Source organism: Puma concolor, chromosome C2 (assembly GCF_028749965.1).
Source record: "Puma concolor isolate L17-30 chromosome C2, mPumCon1.1.hap2, whole genome shotgun sequence".
Taxonomy (NCBI): domain Eukaryota; kingdom Metazoa; phylum Chordata; class Mammalia; order Carnivora; family Felidae; genus Puma; species Puma concolor.
Window position 1 is genome coordinate 25,549,999 of NC_141675.1, and position 19,974 is coordinate 25,569,972.

A 19,974-nucleotide genomic window follows, 5' to 3' on the forward strand; every position below is an offset into this window, starting at 1 on the left:
GGCGGCGTGGGCAGAGCTGGGATGGGTCATTGTGGTGGGAGACGTGGCACCACTGAAAGGAGGTGCCCCAAAGGGAAGTGAGGAGCATCCCAGGAAAACCATTCTTAGGTCTTGCCCGGATGTTACCCACCTGTTGCTGCCGGCTGTCACTGCAAGGAGCTAGCATCATGGTGCAGCCCAGGATGTCCCCTTCTTCTTGGCAGTCAACACAGAAGCCAAGTCCGGTGTTGTGGAGCTGAAAGTGGACATCCATACAGAAGTGAACCCCGCGCTCCACTGTTAAGACACCCTCCATCAGGCGCAGTCCTCCTCTCCTCCTTCCCTGCAGTGTAGCTCACGGTTCCAGGTCAGGCCACAGAAATAAGCAAGGTCAAGCTAAAGCCTCTAATCCCAATGGACAGGAGGCAGACCACATCTGTCATGATGAAAGGACCTGAAACAGGTTTTGGGGTAACCCAGTCACCTCCCTCACGGCAGGCATGGAAGCCTCTGAGGCTCCCCTGACCTTGGGACTGTGTGGCCAGGGTCATGGACAAACATCTGAGTATCCAGTTTCTGTATTGGGAGGCTGCCCATCCCCTCCCCTTCCTCCTCATCTTCCCAGGGGCATGCCTTGCCTTTCCAGAGAACCTGGGCCTGCACTCAGATGGGTAAAGCTCAGGGTAGATGTTGGCCAGAAACCAGTGGAACGTCCGACAACCCAGTCTCCTTTGCAGCTGCAGGCGTTCTGTGCAGTCTGGCTTCTCAGCCTGATGGAGGAGAAAGACACGGGCACTGAGGTGGGGAAAGGCTGACTGTTCACCACAATTCACACATGGGGGAGGGACAGAGGTAGCTGGGAAGAAGCTGAAGGATTGGGACAGAGTGAGGGGACCAAGGCCACGGTTCCCTAGGGCCGTAGCCAGGTGGGGAAAGTCATGTGTTAGGGGAAGAAGTTTAGAAGGGACAGAGTAGGATGGTCCTCCCTGCAGAGAGCTGTGGAACCAGCAGTGTGGTTGTGAGAGCACTCCCTCCCCAATCCTTCACATCTTCAGTCTACAAAGACGATTATACCTGTGCTTTAAGGACTTTTTGTGGAAGCTGGCAAAATGGCAGGGCTTTGCACCTAGGCTGGTGTGCTGCAGCACCATAATGAGCCATATGGAGGCAGGAACTGACCCAAAGGCAACTGAGAGGAAATAAGCTAGGAAATTGTGGGGTGGGATGGGGGCAAGACAAGTTTACTTTTCTTCCCCTCTAAGTGCCCAATTTCCTCCATTACCATTAATAAATCATTCCTTTGGGCTACTCTATCCCCTTTCCTTGAGATTCTCCTTTATAATACAATTGTCCTGGGATGGGTATCAGGTAAATCCTTAACACTCGAGTATAAGTTTATACATTTGGCTATATTGATAAGATACAAGGAAACCTACCTATACATTTAGTATTAAATCCTGGATATCTTGAGGGAAGACAGAGGTGCTAAGGAGGGGTAGGAAGGACCAAAAATAAAAACAAAAAAGAGAGATCATATTTCCTGGGGTAAGGAGAGGAAAGGAGAGGGGGCTGGAACAAGAAGTCCATGTCAGAGTTCCAGTTTGATGGCCTTTAGTCTGGCAGTTAAACACTGGGCTAACAGGCTGAATGAAGTGATTCCACTTTTTCCATCTTTTACTCCTCAGATATAAATGGTCTGGATCTGCCATACTGACATGCTCTCGGTATGCTTCCCAGACTATGATCCCCTGAGCACCTGGCTCAGAAATGCCCACGGAACTTGTTAAAAATGCAGGTTCCTAGGCCCTATTCCAGAGACTATGATTCAGTAGGTTGGGCCAGCAACCCTGGAATCTGCATTTTGACCGTTTCTCCTGCTGAGTTTTATCCACAGAAAGTTTGGGAACAACTTCTCTAAGGCAGGGATGTCTTGTTTATTCAGCACACCTGCCTACCATTAAACCAAAGAGATCTATTACTCTTTAAGGAAATTAGTGTAAGTTTTTTATGGTTTCTTGGCTTTCTTAGTGTTCGTTTGAGACCTCACCAGTCATTCTGCAGGGCTAGACTTTGCTACCAAAGCAGGAACATTGCTTCATGAATTTTCCATCACCTTCACCTTTCTCAGTGGTCAAAGTGGCAAATCTCTCCAGCCTTTTGTTTGATCTCAAATGAGGGGCATATGCTGACAATGAACTTTCCCTTCTGTACAACCACTTGACAGGGGAAAAACAAGAGAATGTTAACTCCTCCAACAGTGAAACCCTGACCTTGTCTTTTGGGTGCCTATAATTTCTGTATCTCAAAATCCATGTGAGGGTTTGGATAGAAGGATAGAAATTGTAGAACAAAATTAATTTTTAGCTACTTAAATTTAAACTAAGAGCACAAAGTTAACGTCTCCACCTTCAGGGAGGCAGTGATATTATTAAAATCTTAACATCGATGTCAACCATAGGACATTTCCAAAACATGAATTAAGAGGAATGTTCCAAAAAAAAAAAAAAGCCAGAAAAACAAATGTCTTCTCATTTACCAGTAGGAGGTGCCATTGTCCTTGTGAAAGTCATCAGATGACTAGATGACGGGGAGATTTGTGGATCAGAGAATGGAGCACACCCAGCAGTGTGGGCAGGCTGGTGAGGGGCCTATGGGAGTTGTCCCAAGACCTTTGTGGGTCATGGAAATCTTATCTTCGGAGCCCCCACTCCCAGCCTAGCAAACAGTAACGGGAACCCATGTCTCAGGCTGAATAGTATTTATGTGCCAGTTCCACAAGAATTGGGCTACGTGGCAGTTGAAGATGTGCTGTTTGTGGACATTAATGAAACGTTTAAAATTTTAAATTTTTTGTGGCTTGTTTTGGATCTTTTATGTTTATATTTATACTTCTATTTGTTTCGTGTCTTGGATGATTCCACAGTTTGAGTGCTTTGCTCAGGAGGAAAGGGCGCTCTGAGACCCGTCACTGCTTATTCCCTGCCCAGTCTGCACTCTGGCCCCACGATAAAGGATTGCAGCCCATAGATGTCTCACAGACCTCAGGGGGCTCCAGGCCAAGATCAGCTGTGACGCTGTGTGGAGATGCTTGGGACAGACAGGCAGCTCTGCCAGGGAGCCACTTGAGAGGGGCAACTTAAGGGAAGCACAAGCCAGAAGCTTTTGTTTTCCCCTCCAGGTTGGACAGAGAGGTACTCCTTGGCCCAGCCTCCTGCTGGCGGCCCGTGCCGGGCCCAGAGGCCCCTGCCAGGATCTCTCCTTACCTGGCTCAAGGAGAAGGCCTCTGGGCAGTGCCTGTAGAAGGTTTCTTTGAATGAGCCCAGCCAGGTCTCGGCGATGCGAACCTTGTTCCGCAGAGTGGCTTCCTGATCACGGGGGGACTGGGCTTCCTGATTTTGATAGATGTGCCCCACCCGAGAACAGGGAAGGATTTCAACAGAGCCGCCACAGAGCCAGGCCTGCCATAAAAGGAGAAAATAAACATCTGAACACAACTCCAAGGACATGGAGTTAGGGATCCTGACAGGGGCTGGGAAAATGCACAGGAAATCACGAACACAAAATGGTGAAGAGAACGATAGTCCTCGGGGTGCCTCAGAGTTTCCAGATCTGGGAGTTCTGGGCAGGCGAGTAACAGTGCGGGAAGAATGGGTGCAGTTGTCCTGGGAACCAGTGGAGTAAGGGAGCCACATCCATGCAATACCGGAACGGGCCCTTTCCCAAAAGCACATGGACACGTTTGGCACCTTTAGAGATATAACTGTGTGGATTAGCACCCCTGTTCCCCAAAGCTGCTTCGTCAGGGAAAAAGGGGTCCCTGGTGGTCAGAGAGTTTCTAAAAGCTTGTGAAGTCTCAAGTGGAGAGCAAAGCAAGTCTTCCTTGAACATAGTCTCTCCTTTAGGAGGGTTTTCATGGTTCTCCAGTAAAATTCATTTGAAAGGAAGCCTTTCATTTCATCCTGGGGATCAAGAGGAAAGCGAAAACATTTCTAGCAAAAGGCAGCATGTGAAGTGAAACACACCAAAAACAGAGTTCCCAAACTGTGGGCCATGGTACCCCTGGGGGTGCCCCATCAACCTCAAAGGGCCATGCGGGATATTTTAAATGTTTGAGAAAAACACGGTGACATCTATTGGGTGTTCTGCAAACTACAAGCTTGAGATAATTCATGATTTCCACATAAGATGGCTGCATTTTCGATAATGTACACCTTTACGGGGTTGGGTTTTCAGTGGTTGCTGTGATGAAAAAGCCAGTCTCGTGTTCAAATCGACATGGAACGGGAAATGAAGGTGAGGGTGTCTGGTCTGATTCCAAGGCTTGAGAAGTTGTGCAGTGCCCAACACTAAATTTAGGCACTAAATTTTTAGCGCAAATACTTATTTTTTGGAACTATAGTAGTTCCCCCTTATCCATGGGGGACATGTTTCAAGACCCCCGGCAGATGCCTGAAATCACGGATAGTTCTGGACCCTATATACACTATGTTTTTTCTTATACCATACATACATACATACCCGTGATAAAGTTTAATTTATAAATTAAGCACAGTAAGAGATTAACAATAACTAATAATACAATAGAACAATATCATGATATACTGTAATAAAAGTTATGTGAATGTGGTTTCTCTCTCTCTCAAAATATCATCTTATATTGTACCCACTCTTCTTCATGTGCTGATGGGAGATAATAAAATGCCTACGTGATGAGATGGAGTAAGGGAATGACAAGGCATTGTGACCTAGGGTTAGGCTACTACCCGTCTGATGATACCTCAGAAGGAGGATCATCTGCTTCTGGACCAAGGTGGACCATGGGCAACTGAAACCGTGGACGAGGCAGGACCAGTGAGCTCAATGCACAGAACTGTTTGGCATTTGTTTTGGCCTATGGGTGCTATGAATAATGCCTGAGATGCCAAGGGTGCTGTGAACACAGAATGTACAGGAACCCCTGTGCTACAGTGTAGACGGCTGATATGATGCCCTTTCCTATGCACAGGTTGGATAGCTGGTTTCAAGAGGGAGGCTGGGAGCACAATCAAAATAGGGCATGAGAGACGTGGGAAGGGAAAGAAACACACTACATTTCATGACTCGATACATTGCCTACAGCCTTATCCCTGACCAGGGGCATTTCTAATGGCTGCGTCTCAGCTGGGACCTCACATACTACTCCACAGAACCCATCTGGCTCCTCCCTTGGTCCAGGACATACCTTGAGAGACAGTTCGAGGTTTTCACCACCCCGCAGTGACATGAGAGGGTCATATGCACCAGTGTTTTGGAAGTAGTGTCTGTCCATGGCCACAACACCACTGGGCACTACAGGGCTCCTAGGCAGAGAGAAGACAGACACAGACTGCAGTTCAGAACCTCAAGTATATCGGGAAGTCTTACCATGTGGGAGCTCCAGTGGCCGAGAGAGTGGACTCTGGTACCAGATAGACCTCGATGCTTTTAATTGCAAGACTGGAGCCAAGCAACCAGGTCAAAATTCCCAGTATTCTTTTTTTTTTTTTTTTTTAAGATTCATTTGTTCTTGAGAGAGAGTGTGTGAGCAGGGGAGGTGCAGAGAGAGAGGCGGGGAGAGAAGATCTGAAGCAGGTTCTGTGCTGACAGCAGCAAGCCCATTGCGGGGCTCAAACTCACGAGCCGTGAGATCATGACCTGATCTGAAATTGGACGCTCAACCGCCTTAGCCACCCAGGTGCCCCTCAAAATTCCCGGTATTCTATGAGAAGAGAGCTATGGCTGCCTGGGTCCTTTTTACCCCATCCTCAGGTGCTGGTCCTAAAGGGAGGGGCACCGGGCTGCCCCTGAGGTTCCCCTACCCTCTGGTTTGAGCGCATCTGGACAGACCGCTGGGAACGCCTTGCTTAACATAATACACCCTAAGACAGGCAGCACCAGGCCTGGACAAAGGGAAACAGTCAGGCTTTTTCTTCCCACATCCTGATTTGGGACTTGGGCAGATACCACAGGGAGGGTGGAGGCCGCTGGGGGCCAGGCGTGCCAACCCCCTGCCAGAAGCCATGGCCAGCAAAGTGCCTCTTGGTGAACAGTGATGCAGGACAGCTTGAGCCCGAGGTGGGGCACTCCTTCCCCACCGCTGCTGCCCCCGCAGTAGCCTGGAGCTCAAAATCAACTTCAGGGGGACAGAGAGAGGGGTACATGCCTGGATGTTAGACTTCAATATGATATCACTAAGCTGTTACTGAATTTGACTAATTTGCATGGAAGTTTTCTGCTGTTAGTGGCAAGAGAGGTTAAGATAGAAATTACCTAAGTCCAGTTATTAGAAAATAAAGACAGAATTTTTTGCATATCTAAGCTTGTGGCTTATCAAACTTCTGTTAGAGTCATATTCCTTTGGGCAGACTCTTGGAAGGCCTTCATTCCATGTCTCTGTACTAGACATTCAGAAGCCACCTGGATAATTGGGTGGTGTTGGGCAATACATGACGAAAGTCGACCGCGGCAGATGGAGGGCGACTGCCCGGGGGTAAACACCACATGATCCCTTGTCCCACGGGCCCTTCTTACAATGTGACATTGATATTGCTTCCCCCTGAGAGGTGGGGTCTAGTCTTCTTCCTTCCCATGAACCTGGATGTGCCTGCGATTATGTTGGAAGTGACCCTGGGTGACTTCTGAGGTTTGGTTATAGAACGGGATACATACTCTGAAACATTATACTGACTGAAAGAAGCCAGACACAAAAGGTCACATATCCTATGATTCCATTTATATGAAACATCCAGAACAGATCAATCCATAGAGATAGACGGTGGCTTGATGGTTGCCAGGCGCTGGGGGGAGGAGAGGGTGGGAAACACCACTTAATAGGTATGGGATTTTACTGTAAAGTGATGGAGATGTTTTGGAACTAGATAGAGGTGGTGGTTGCACAACATTGTGAATGTGCTACCTGCTGCTGAATTGTTCATTTTTAAACGGCTCATTTGTGTTACGTGAAATTCACGGCAATAAATTGTTCTTTTAAAGGGGGAGAGGGATACAGCTTGTTTCACCTGGCCTTCTTGAGTGGGATACTTAGTCTTAGAACCCAGTGCCATGGTGTGGCCAGCCCCACGTGCAGTGACCTCAGGGAGAGAGCGGGGGAAGTTCCCACTGAGGTCCCAGCAGATAGCCAGCATGAACCTTCAGACATTCAAGGAGCCTCAGGGGGATTCCAGTCCCACCTCCACGGCCCCTTGAGCCATTTCCTGCCATTCTAGTCTAGTGCATGGTCTTGCTGAGGCCCCAGATACCACGGAGCAGAGACACCCAACCCTGATGCTTCCTTTCATAATTCATGACACACAGAATCTGTGCGCTTAAAAAAACTGTTGTTGTTTTACAGCGAAGTTTGGGTGGTTTGTTACAGAACAGAAGATATCTAGAACATCTTCTTAAATAGAATAATTGTCCCAAACCCCAAACACACCCAAAAACCAAAGCAAGCAAGCAACCACAAAATTTGATATATTTTGAGAGTTACGGTGTCTTAGCATTCACCTGGCTGAATTCTTCCTTTTTAGCAAGAAAGTACTTGAGGTCAGGGAAATTCCAGTGTTAGCTGGAGAGGTAGAGTTAGCTCAAGATCCCAGCTCGGGTTCTCTCACTGCCCCACACAGAGGCATCCACTGACGCTCCCTGGAGGAACTTAAGCTGGACACCATTCCCATAAGAATATAACACTAATTACACCAAGTGTTGCGCTCGGCACTCTCTCCATGGTTTTCATGCAGGAACTCTTTTATTTAGCCTTCCCAACAACCCTTTTGCCCTCAATTCACTGATAAGGAAACTGAGGCACAGAGTAACTTGCTAGGAAACTGGTGGGGCTGGGATTAGATCCCAGGCAGTTTGGCTGCTGAGTCCACCCTGAGGAAGCAGAGGTATAAAGCAGGCTATGTGACAGAACCTCACCTGATTGGGCTGATGGGGGACCGGAGGGCCTTCCTGTCTCGCTCTGGCAAAGGCTCCCAGTGGAAATCCAGCTTCCAGTCCAACACCCCACGCTGCAGGTCCTTGGAAGGGTAATACTGCAAAGTCTTCCAGTCAATCACGTCTATGACTGGAGACACCACCCGGCTCCTGGAAAGCATTGTGGAATCAAATAAGGGATACAAACCATTCACTTGCTGGAGGTTAGAAAGATGATCTACACTTGCACTGCCCAGTATGGGAGCCAGTGGTCACAATATGGTCTGGGTTGAGGTGTGGTGTAAGGGTCAAATACACACTGGATTTAGAAGACTTAGTATGAAAAAAAGATGTAAAAATCTCAGTAATTTTTCCATTCATCGCATGTTGAAATAATAACATTTTGGATATATTGGGCTTGCTAAAATGTATTATTAAAATTAACTTCATCTGTTTCTGTTTTGTAATGTGACTATTAGAAATGTTTAAATTATATACATGGCTCATTATATTTCTGTTAGTACTGTTCTAGAAAATATGTTTTTGCATGAGGAGCTGGGAGCTCATTTCATTAAATAGCATGCCTGCCTCTTTTTTTTATTTAAAAACATTTTTTTAATGTTTATTTATTTTTGAAGGAGAGAGAGACAGAGTATGAGTAGGGGAGGGGCAGAGAGAGAGAGAGAGACAGAATCTAAAGCAGGCTCCAGGCCCTGAGCTGTCAGCACAGAGCCTGACGCGGGGCTCGAATTCACAAACCGCGAGATCGTGACCTGAGCCGAAGTTGGACACTCAACCGACAAAGCCACCCAGGCGCCCCCCTGCCTCTTTCTTTTTTCACAAACCTCTGTTGATAACACTGAAAGACAGGTGAATGGGGTTCTAGGCTCAGCTCTGCCACTAATGGGCTGTGTGATCTTGAGACAGCTGCCATACCTCTCTGGGCCTTGGTTTCCTCCTTTGTAAAGCGGGAGGTTGAACCACGTCCCACAAATACCTTTCTCAGCAGTAACACTCTAGGACTATGGCTATTGACTTCTTTTGGGGTCTTTTCCCCTTTGAAAAGTGTAGACTCCTCTTCAGAAAAATAATCATAGGCACATATCCAAAGTATTATGCATAATTTCAGAAGGTTCATGGGCCCCTGCTCTAGGGTCTGTTTCTTGTTCCTGTATTATACAACTTGATTGGCCTGAGGAATCAGGTTTGCCAAGCCCCAGACGTGTCCCTGATGTTAATGCAAGTGTATGTGGGCACATGGTGTCTACAAGCAAATGGCGGTCCTGCGTCTAGACTTATTTGCTTGTTCATTTACTGATGGCTGTTGGTGACGGTATTTTATCCTTTTGTGTGATTGTTGTTTGTTTTGTTCTGCTTGCAACAGCCTGGGATATGACCTCAGGGAGGGTAATGTGGGAAACTGGTACAGGTCAGAAGCTTTTTTATCTCAAATACAATTTATTGCCAAGTTGGCTAACATACAGTGTATACAGAGTGCTGTTGCTTTTGGGGGTAGGTTCTGTGGTTCATAGCTTACATACAACTTCACATTGTAACTAGACAGGTGATCACTCAGGTGGCGTGCCAGCAGCTGACCTCCACCTAGCCAATATCTCAGTCGCATTGTTTTCTGTTTTGTCACAGGTTTTCTCTCATGGCTGTTACTTTTTTTTTTTTTTTAATTTGAGACAAAGAGAGAGAGCATGAGTGGGGAGAGGGCCAGAGGGAGAAAGAGAAAACCTTAAGCAGGCTCCACGTTCAGCGTGGAACCTGATGTGGGGCTTGATCTCATAACCTTGGGATCATACAAAATCAAGAGTCGCGTTCAACTGACTAAGTCACCCAATGACTATCAGTTCTAAAATCTATGCCAGGAAATAGATCAGTCCTGAACTCAGGGGTGGCTGGGAGGTGCCACTCTAAGAGAAGAGAGATTCCTGGCAGGAGAGATGCCAGCCACGCTGTGTTTTACACTTCTATTGATGTCCATCTCTGTTCCTTCCATCTTGGAGACGGCCAGGACTAGGGTAGCCCAGGCTATATGGAGAGGGCCAGGCTGGTCTTGGGACTCAATTATCTGTCCTCAAGTGACTGACGTTGGCATAAGAAGTCATGGGGTTTATATTTAGAGCAAGGACTCTGATATGGTTTTCCTGCCCTTTTCACATTGTTGCCTCTGGAAGGGAAGGGAAACTTAATCCCTCTGGGTCTCCACTATTTCTGGCATCCTGAATTGACCAAAGAAAACTGAGAGGCAAGATCAAGGAAGAAAGGAGGACACCCAACCCCCACCCCCCTTACCCCCCACTTACGGTGGAGTGAACTGAGCAGATGGAATGGATTTGGCTCCGGGCAAAGCATTTTGTGGAATTTCAGAATCGAGAGCCAGGGAAGCCGTGTGGCTGAATCCTGAAGAATCCCCTCAAATTTGTGCCATCTTAGTAATCATAACAGGACAAGAAAGGAAATTGCATCCGAGCATCCATACAACTTGCTGGTCCTAGATCTTTGAGCTGTGTCCTTCCTGACAAAGGTGTACATTACTTTTGACCAGAAAATGGGAACTCTGGAATTTATCGAATTTCTCTTTTTGCTCTGTCTTGCTGGAACCTCAGAGTCTATGCAAAGCTCGCTGTTAATAACTGTATCACCCCTCATATCCAACGCTACCTTTTCCTGTCTGAAATCTCCTTTTGCTTCTATCTTTTTTTTTTAAATTTTTTTTTCAACGTTTATTTATTTTAGGGACAGAGAGAGACAGAGCATGAACGGGGGAGGGGCAGAGAGAGAGGGAGACACAGAATCGGAAACAGGCTCCAGGCTCTGAGCCATCAGCCCAGAGCCTGACGCGGGGCTCGAACTCACGGACCGCGAGATCGTGACCTGGCTGAAGTCGGACGCTTAACCGACTGCACCACCCAGGCGCCCCTCCTTTTGCTTCTATCTTGACCAGACACTTAGGTGATTATTCACGAACCTCTCTAAGTGCCTTTTGGGTAGAGATTAAGAGGATAGCAGCTGCTTGACCACGGCTGAATTAGGGAGTGACTGTAGTCTAGTGACTCAAAAATGGTGATTTAAAAAAACCCAAACAGTCTTATATTTAGCTTTGGGTTTTGCACCTACAGATGTGTCTGGTGTTCTTGGAATACGCTTAACGCAACATGGCAAAGCTGCCTTGTTTGACTTGGAAGGAGCTCAAAGTGTCTGCTTATGCCATCATTCTCTCTTTCAAATTGAGCTTTAACTCTCAGGCAAGTACAAGGCTGATTCTCTCGTAAGCCTCTCTAAGTTCCAGGTCAGGCGATTGGGTTTCACAAGACACACAGAGGTAGGAGAGCTATCAGCCAACACTGGTTGACTGTTGACTGTAATACATGAGGTCAGCTTAACTGGGGTTTCAACCTTACCAACCAAACCTAGTTTATTTATAAGCCCTAGTTTATCTCATCCTTCTGCATTATTCCTGTGCTTCAATGTCCCTCTGGGTCTATGATGACTACAGTCATTTTGGAAGTTCACCCAGATTCTCGGTGTTGGGGAAATTATCAAGGCTCTAAATTCTCTCGCCCCAGAGCTCTTGCTTCTCAAGGGTGACCCCAGGACTGCTGTGGCTGGCTCTTTCAGACTCTGTCATGCTGAGGGGTGTGGAGTAGGATGAGGGCTGGAGAATTTCCCAGGGGCGTGAGACCAAAAGGAGGCTGCTCCCTTTGTGGGCTGGAGGCATCTTGGGCCCCTGCTGCTCCTCAGCGTACACACACACACACACACACACCACTTTTACACAGGATTCCTCAGACTGCTTTCCATCATTTAACCTCTTGCAGGGCAGAGGGTTCTTGCTTCTCCCCACTGAGCAGGCCTAGCCCTGGCTAAGCACTAGGTGACCTTAAGAACTAGGTATCTCGGGGCGCCTGGGTGGCTCAGTCGGTTAAGCGTCCGACTTCAGCTCAGGTCATGATCTCACAGTCCATGAGTTCGAGCCCCGCGTCAGGCTCTGTGCTGACAGCTCGGAGCCTGGTGTCTGCTTCAGATTCTCTGTCTCCCTCTCTCTGACCCTCCTCCGTTCATGTTCTGTGTCTGTCTCAAAAATGAAAAAATATCAAAAAAAAATTTTTTTTTTAAATAATAATAAAAAAAAAAAGAACTAGGTGTCTCTAAGATAGAGGACCAGACCCAATTTAAGTGAAAAACAACTTAAACAACCTCTGGAGCCAACATCGCCCCTCAGGGGGTGTTGTCTTTGAGCACTTCACTAAGGACTGCCCCCTTCCCACTGGAAACCTTCATTTGTCTAGGGCCATGACTCTCACTCCATGGCTTGGGTACTAGAGCTGGCTGTCAGTTAGCACATGGCAGTTGACCGCTACCCTTGATCTTCACCTTTGTTACTTTACATGGAAACCAACCACCAGTCAGCACCTTTAATTCTGCTTTACAAAAACTGCTCTTTGAGTAACTCTGTCTGGGGCTGCTATGTACAGTTATGTGGGCTGTGCACTGCCCAAACTTAGAGAATGCCTCAAATACTGACGTTGGAAATTTGCATACCTATTTCTAAAATTTCTGGCAGTTATCATTAAGGTATGTTGTTCTACAAAATGAATGTATTATGACACATGTTCTGAGAAATGGGAGTAAAGGGTAATGAAGAAAGGAATCCTCTTACCAGTTCATACAAAGTTGCCATATGGCTCTCCATAGACCTGTTCTGTGGGCAAGGACAGAGAACCAGGGCTAGGAACCAGGCCTTGAACCCTCTGACCAGGTTGATGAGGAAGTTATGGCTCTTTGAAATAGTTGATTTATGGCTTGTTACACTGCTACTCATCATCCCACTCCACCTTTTTAATGAAAGATCTTAAAGACCTTTTCTTACCTTCTGCACAGTGGGTCCTCACCTGGTGACAGAATGCCTCTTGCCATGAACCTCAGCTGGGGACCCTTTCCTCTCTCAAAGAGCAGCAGCTATTAGGAACTGTGCCCACTGGCTTCTATGGCTTTGCTTTACACGAGGTGAGTGGCCACAGGAGGCCAGAGGAACACTTGAGCAAAGTTGCCATGGGAGTGAAACAAACCTTAAAAGGGGACCCAGCTGCAGGTTTCAGAGTATCACTGTGTGCAGTGGAGAGAAATGAGAAATCAGACCCAAGAGAGGTAGCTTTTCTTTCAGACCCTCACCTGCAAAGGCCTTCAAGGTGAACACTAGGTCCCAGAGCAAATAGGGTGCACAGGAAGCTGTGAATGAGGTGTGGGGTCACAAAAAGATGGTCAAACCACAGAAGGGAGGGGACATGATGAGGAAGCCAAGCCAGAATGGGTCCGGGACCAGAGGCTGTGTGTGTGTGTGTGTGTGTGTGTGTGTGTGTGTGTGCATACGCACGTGTGCGAGAGAGAGAGAGAGAGAGAGAAACAGACAGAGAAGGAGGGAGAATGAGAGAGAAGGAGAGGGGGAGAAGTTTGATAAAGAGAAGAAGGGAAGAGCCCAGGAAATTAAAATTTCATGGACCCACCTCTTCACTGTGGAAGGTTTCTCAGGGAGCCCCATTTTATTTCTAGCTGAGGACACTGAGGTATTGCCAAGTCTTCCTCACTCAGCCTAGAGTGAGAAATCTCCAGATCTGTGAAAATGGCACCAATGTGAGAAGCAGACATGAGGGGCTTGTTCTAATCAATGTTTTAACACGTGTCTCACAACCAGGGTGGGGGTGGGTATGACCAAATGTTACTCCCTGATCAGCTTCTCCGATTCTTTTTTTTTTTAAATAGAGTTTATTTATTTATTCATTTATTTTGAGAGAGAGAGCAAGAAAAGGAGGGGGAGAGAGAGAGGGAGAGAGAGAGAATCCCAAGCAGACTCTGCACTGTCAGCACAGAGCCCGATATGGGGCTCGAACTCACACACCATGAGATCACAAACCAGAGTCAGACGCTTAACTGACTGAGTCATGCAGGTACCGCTCTCCAATTCTTAAAATAATTCCTAGACAACAAAAGAGCAGTGGACCCAGAGTTGGAACACCTGGCTCACCTGCAGAGTCTCTGTGTGCCCTTGCAGATCATTTCACCCCAGGGAGCCCCAACATCCCTCTCTGTGAAACGGGAGCAGAATTAGCCGCCTGAGACATCTCACGAGGAGGGCAGGTCAATGAAGAATTATACGAAAGCGATCTGTTAGGGTTATGCATACATATGGCTTAATAATATATGACCAGGCTCCTAAATGTCTGCATAAAAGAAAACAGCCCAGCTATTGAGTGTCTGTATGACCCTGAGGGGTCTCCTTGCCCTCCTAGGAACTCAGTTTTTTTCAGCAGTGCAATCCTGAGGTAGGACTAGATGGTCTTACAGGTACCTCTGAAAGCCATCTGTCTATGATATAGGGATGGGAATTAGACAGGGAATAGGCAGGACCAACTTTAGGTCCTGCTCCAAAGATACACAGTCCTTGTGATTTTGAGAGGAGAATCCAAGACGGCAGAGTTGCAGGGTTCGCGTGTTTGCTTGCCTTGGTCTTGGTGCTGGATTTATGCACGTTTCCTTTTCTTCTGAGATAATAGCCAGGGATGGGCAGTAATCTGCATCATGGTCCTGCATAATTAATCCTTCTTGATTTCACTTGAGCTCTGATGGTTCTTTATTAAAAAGGAATTGCTGGACTATTAACAATTTGCATTGTGCTGCTTGAAAGCTCCTCCACCTAGTGGAACATGCTAATTCCTCTACCTCCTCGTCCAGTAATGACTTTTTTTTATATGTGGTCATCCCCAACTTCAAAGGAGACAGTGAACATTTACCAGGGGAAGGAATGCAAGAATAGAAGTCATAAGGCTTGGTTCTAGCATCAGCCCTGTCTGGCGGGGCATCATCAGAAGCAATCATTTGTTGAATCCCTACTGTGTAATAGACCTCTGCAAACCCCACAGGCTGGTCCAAGGTGCGCTAGCCACAAGGTTTTGCTTTTCCTTAGTGGGATATTCAGGTTGAAGAAAATGGTCGACAAGACATGTTTAGAAACTGTATAAGGAGAGCAGGAAGTGGGGGAGTAAATGACAGTAAGATGGGGAAAGAAGAATGGAAAAATGGTCGCTGTTCTCCAGGCCCCAGTCTTTGTGTCTAGAAGGCAGAAAACAAGGCAGATGGACTGGAGAACCTCTAACTTCCCTTCCAACGTTACCTCCCTGTGCTTTTGAAAAGGCTCAAACTCAAACATCACAAAAAAACCAATGACACATGCTGCTCTCTAATGGTGGAGGAGACTTGGGGACTTTTTCAGTGGTGGATAGATGTTCTGTGAGTGGCTGAGGCTGCCGATAATTTCTCCCAATCCCACCTCTTGCTCCCCAGACCTCAGGGGCGAAGTTACCTGTCACCAGCTATTCTGCTGAGGAGGGGCTCCAGCCAGCCCTGGTGGCACTCACAGTGGGAATCCATGAAGACCAGCACATCCCCGGTGGCCCTGGTGGCCCCCAGCATCCGAGCCCCGATGGCCCCCAGCCTCTTGTTGCTCCTGAGCAACTTCACCCCCTCCAGCCTGGCCACATATTCGCTGAGAGAAGACTTGAGTTGTCCTGGAATCGACAGAGTCATGGTTAGTGGGGTCACAGACACCACAGCCGGTGAAATTGTGACAACTGTCACTAGGATCACTATCAGCAAATTCTCTTGGGAGCTGGGGTGAGCATGACGTCCTGAGACTCAGATACATTCCACTGTGGCTGTTGCTAGAAGTAAGTTGCTTAGTTAGTTTGGGGTGGGTCAGTATTCTCTCTGGTAAAAACCAGCACAGATGGTGTCATAAAACCAGGAGAGGAGAGAAATGGCTAACCTTCTCTAACTGCAGCAGTGAGGGTATGCAGATACTGTTGGTGCCCTACGCAGATGCCCTAGGGTCCCTTTTACTGGTTTGGTTTTGGTTTTCATGTACCCAGCAGCTGTAGGTTTGCTACTAATTGTAGTCTGCATCCTTCTCTGGAGACAGGCCCTTGGATATGGACCTGCCTCTCCTGTGAGTGCCAGAGAGTCATGCAGAACACCACCCTTGGCCCCACGTGCCCAGGGCCAATGACCAAACAGTGCAGGGTTACCAAAACCCACTTTCTTGCCCCGAGGCAGGACGGATCCTGAGGTGCAGCTTGCACTGCAGAGCTGTCTGTGGGATCGGGCTGTGGCTGGACTTCATCTGAAACCTCATCTTGGTTTAGCTCCTTCCTCTGCTTCTCCTACTTCCCCCACTCTCCTCCGGGGTTCCCCTGAGAGTGCATTGCCCCCCAAATCACGAGCACATGAATCTCATCTCAGGCCCCACTTCTAAGAAATCTGACCTAAGACAGTGGTTCAAGACAGAGGGTCCGTGAAGTGTGGCTGCTGGTAGGCCATTGGTGGTGCTGGCCAAAGTGGTCTCCTTGTAGTGGTAGGGGGGGGTGGGCAGCACAGTGGATGGAAGAGAATGAGCCAGGAATCTAGACTTTCTTTAGGAACAATGATTCCATAGGGGATAAAGAATGAGAGAGGCTTCTTAGGTTTTTCATTTAAGATAAGAAAAGCTGTGTGTGTGTGTGTGTGTGTGTGTGTGTGTGTGCACGCACACATACGCCAAGATGAACAAGCCAGTGGAGACCAAAGGAATAATGTATTCAGAAAGAAGTAGCATCCTCCATGAGGTTGTGGAAATGGGGCGCCCCTAATCACTGAACTAAGACGTTCTCAAGGGCAAGGATCGTACCTCACCCATTTCCACTGCTCTGAGCCCTAGCACAGGACTGGCCTATGGTAGGCATTCAGTGCATGTGTGTTGAACAGAACTAAGCCAAAGAGCAAGGATTTCCTCAGTTCCTCAGCCCAGAGACAGTCTTGACAGGGATACACACAGCCCTGCTGCTTTGGTGACTGGGTCTCCGGCGAGGGGAGGCTCAGGCAGTCTTTTTAAAGCTCCACCTTTTAAACAGCATGTGGCTCCCCAAGGAGACTTTTCTGCAGAGGAAACTGTCGAGCAGTGGATGGATTTCCAGTCACTTGGCTGTTGAATTTCTTGGTGGTAAAATTTTTTGCCTATTTATTACTTTATAATTATTTTTCTGGTAAGCTTATTAGCCCCAGGTCCATTCCCTAGAGAAGGACATCTATTAGCAAAGCTATTAAAATTTCTGAACTTGGATATGTGAAAAACAGCCCTATGGTGACTCCACTGTATTGAACACTGCTGGTTGTCTTATCCAACATTCATTCTCCCCCCTCCACCCTACTAGAAGAAGCTTGATTTTGTTCAGTGCAGCTAAAAGCACTCACTTACCCCAAGACTCCCTTGCTACTAGTAATAGACTTTTGATCCAACACTGGTAGAAATATGCAGAAATATGGGCCTGAAGCCCCCCAAAGAAGAGCAGTGTTCCTCAAAGTGCAGTACATAAACCAGCAGCATCCCCATCACCTGAAATATCATTAGAAATGCAGATTCTTGGGCCCAATACCAGAATTGGGGGCTCTCTGGGGGAAAAGCTAGCAATCAGTGTTTTAGCAAGCCAGTGCTTGCTAAATCAGTGTTTAGCAAGCCATGTGATTCTGATATACATTCAAGCTTGAGAACCGCTGAAACTTCTCTCTCCATCATCTTTTAGTGACTCAGTCGTGCAACGGGCTGGTCCCTAGTAGTGTTTCCCGTCAGTGTAAACATCTGAGCAGATTCTGTGAGTCTAGGCTCTGGGCCCAACTCTGCTGCGCTTGGCCTGACTCAGTCCTGGTCAAGTCTCATCTCTAGGCCTCAGCTTCCTCATCTGAAAAATGAATGGATTAGGCTAACCAAGAGTGATTTAATGACTAATCTGCTCAAGTGCATCACCCAGTGTCGAGGAGGCAGTGAGCACTTATGAATGGCCACCCTGCTGTGATTCTAGAGTGTCTTGGGAAGAAGCGTATTAGGATGTGTGGAGGTTGGGACTGGGAGATACCTCCCTGGGATCAGGCTGGAGTTACTTCCCGGGACTCTGGCTCAGACCTCTTTGCCTTGCTTGGTGGCTGTGCTCTCTATGCCTTCTCCCCCTATTTCCTTACTGGTTGCCCCTGGGGCTCTTCACTCATGAGTTACCTGCACCTGAATCCTCATCTGGAGGTATGCTTCTGGGAACCTGGCCTCCAGAGGTTCCAAACCCCAGTCTTTGCATGGGAACCCCCCCCAGGGTCCAGGCCCACCCGAAGAGCTGGGAGGAGCCCATAGCCACCTTGCTGGCTGAGGTCGTCCACCAGGATGATCTCCTTCAGGAAGGCCCTGGGCACCGTGTCAAGGATACTGTGCACGGTTCTCAGGAGGGTGGACCAGGCCTCGTCGTGGAAACAGAGGATGATGCTGGCTGTGGGCAGGCTCTCCTCGGGGTGCTGTTGTAGACACCTGAAGGGCAGAGAACCAGAAGAACAAAATAAACATTGGACGGCCTCTAACTCCCTCCCTGGGGCCTGACTGGAGCTGCTTTAACCAGACGGCTCACCCCCGCCCCCAACTTAGTAGCTGTCTCTCTGGGTTTGCTTGAAACTTCCGTGTAAAGAGAACCCATCACACCCTCGCAGTGGTGCTATGATCTCCCAGTCCTCATATCCCAGGAGCATCTTGACAGTGTTTAATCCACGTCTCTCTCATAGCAGTTGAGAGGTGTTTCCACCACTCCCAGGAGACGGCTGTCCTAATCTGTAAAATGGGAATGAAGGACATCACCCACCTCACGGAGCTGTTGTTAGGCTTGAATAGGACGAGGTACACAGTGCGTGTCTTATGAACACAAATTATCATTCATTGAAGGGCAGAAACACTATTCTCTTTATGTCTGCTTCCATACAGTCTAGCATAGCACCTGGCACATAATAAATGTTAAGTATTATTCTTGCGGAAGGACAAGGATTGAACATGTGCGAAGGCCAACAAAATGCCAGACCCTTTACACATATTACTGCTTGTTTACACTAAAATACGTCTTTGGTTTGGGCTTTTACCCCCATTTGGGGGATAAGGAAACCGAGGCTCAGAGAATGGGCAAGACTTATCAAATGTCACAGTACCAGTAAGTGGCAGAGAGCTTCAAGGCTGTCGTGCCCTTTCCCCTCTGCTGGTTCGTGGCTGGACAGATGGGAGTGTGAGGAGCTGCCTCCTCGAGGCCATTCGCAGGGCTGTCTGGTTCCCTCCTTCCTTTGCAGATGAGCCCGATGCTTTGGATTTGCTTTGCCCTGCCTCTGCTGAGGGTTCCGACTGAGACCACAGTGGAATGAATTATAACAACAACGGGATGCGTAGAGCAGTGCGTGACTCACGACTGTTCACAGAGGCACTTGCTTTCCTAGGTAGCTTCTAAATGTCCCTCCATGGAGGAGTATTTGCTTTTGAGTAGGGGTTATCTCAGGGACCTCAAACTTCCGACACCTAAAGGCAATTGTGATGGTCAAAGTGCATGCGGTTCTCAGTCTGACAGCCGGACGAAGGCTGGCCCCGCCGGAGAGAAATACCAGGCTGCCCCATTGGCTCACCCTCCCTCTGCCTGGCACGGTGCTAACCAAGGCTGAAACCCTCCGTGTGCAGGACACCCGCATGTGACTCGGGAAAAATCCTATCGCAGGCGGTGAAGGGAATTGATAGTCAGGAAGAGCTTTAAGGTAACAGTAAAACAGAAATCCTAGATTTAAAAAAAAAAAATGAACATCTCATAAACTAGCTGTGCCAGTTACTTTATTAGTTCTGTATGTATGCACTCTTTCTTTCCATAAAGGATTTGAAGTCACTCAAAAGGAATACGTACAATAAAATAATGGTAATATAAAAAAGTAAGGATGAAAATCAGGAGTAGGGAAATACAAGCAAGAGTAGAAAGTCAACGTTTGGAGAAAGAACATAAATATATAGGCCATCAGGGCCTTGGTGTTTCCAGAAAGAATTTTAAACGTGAGCTTCCTAGTAGCCAAAGGAAAACAGGAGGTTTATTCTGCAACAGAATTGACACCATCGGAGAGGTTACATCCCAGATTTTTTAAGGGAAGGTGATGTTCTTTCTAATACTTTTTTTAAAAATAACTTTTATTTTG

At 47.6% G+C, this 19,974-nt stretch overlaps 1 protein-coding gene and 1 long non-coding RNA gene across 2 annotated transcripts in view; one reads left to right on the forward strand and one right to left on the reverse strand.

Moving 5' to 3' along the window:
* Positions 1 to 19,974, reverse strand: part of GALNT15 (polypeptide N-acetylgalactosaminyltransferase 15) — a 47,545-nt gene that overhangs the window by 9,414 nt on the left and 18,157 nt on the right. The window contains exons 2-8 of the mRNA XM_025913774.2: positions 18,132 to 18,298; positions 15,281 to 15,485; positions 7,918 to 8,085; positions 5,201 to 5,318; positions 3,243 to 3,437; positions 618 to 749; positions 131 to 235 (exon numbers count right to left, since the gene is read on the reverse strand). Coding sequence (XP_025769559.2) covers positions 131 to 235; positions 618 to 749; positions 3,243 to 3,437; positions 5,201 to 5,318; positions 7,918 to 8,085; positions 15,281 to 15,485; positions 18,132 to 18,298 — 1,090 coding nt within the window. The remainder of the gene's footprint in view (positions 1 to 130; positions 236 to 617; positions 750 to 3,242; positions 3,438 to 5,200; positions 5,319 to 7,917; positions 8,086 to 15,280; positions 15,486 to 18,131; positions 18,299 to 19,974) is intronic.
* LOC147577147 (uncharacterized) overlaps positions 1 to 19,974 on the forward strand; it is a 74,667-nt gene that overhangs the window by 7,531 nt on the left and 47,162 nt on the right. The window lies entirely within an intron of this gene.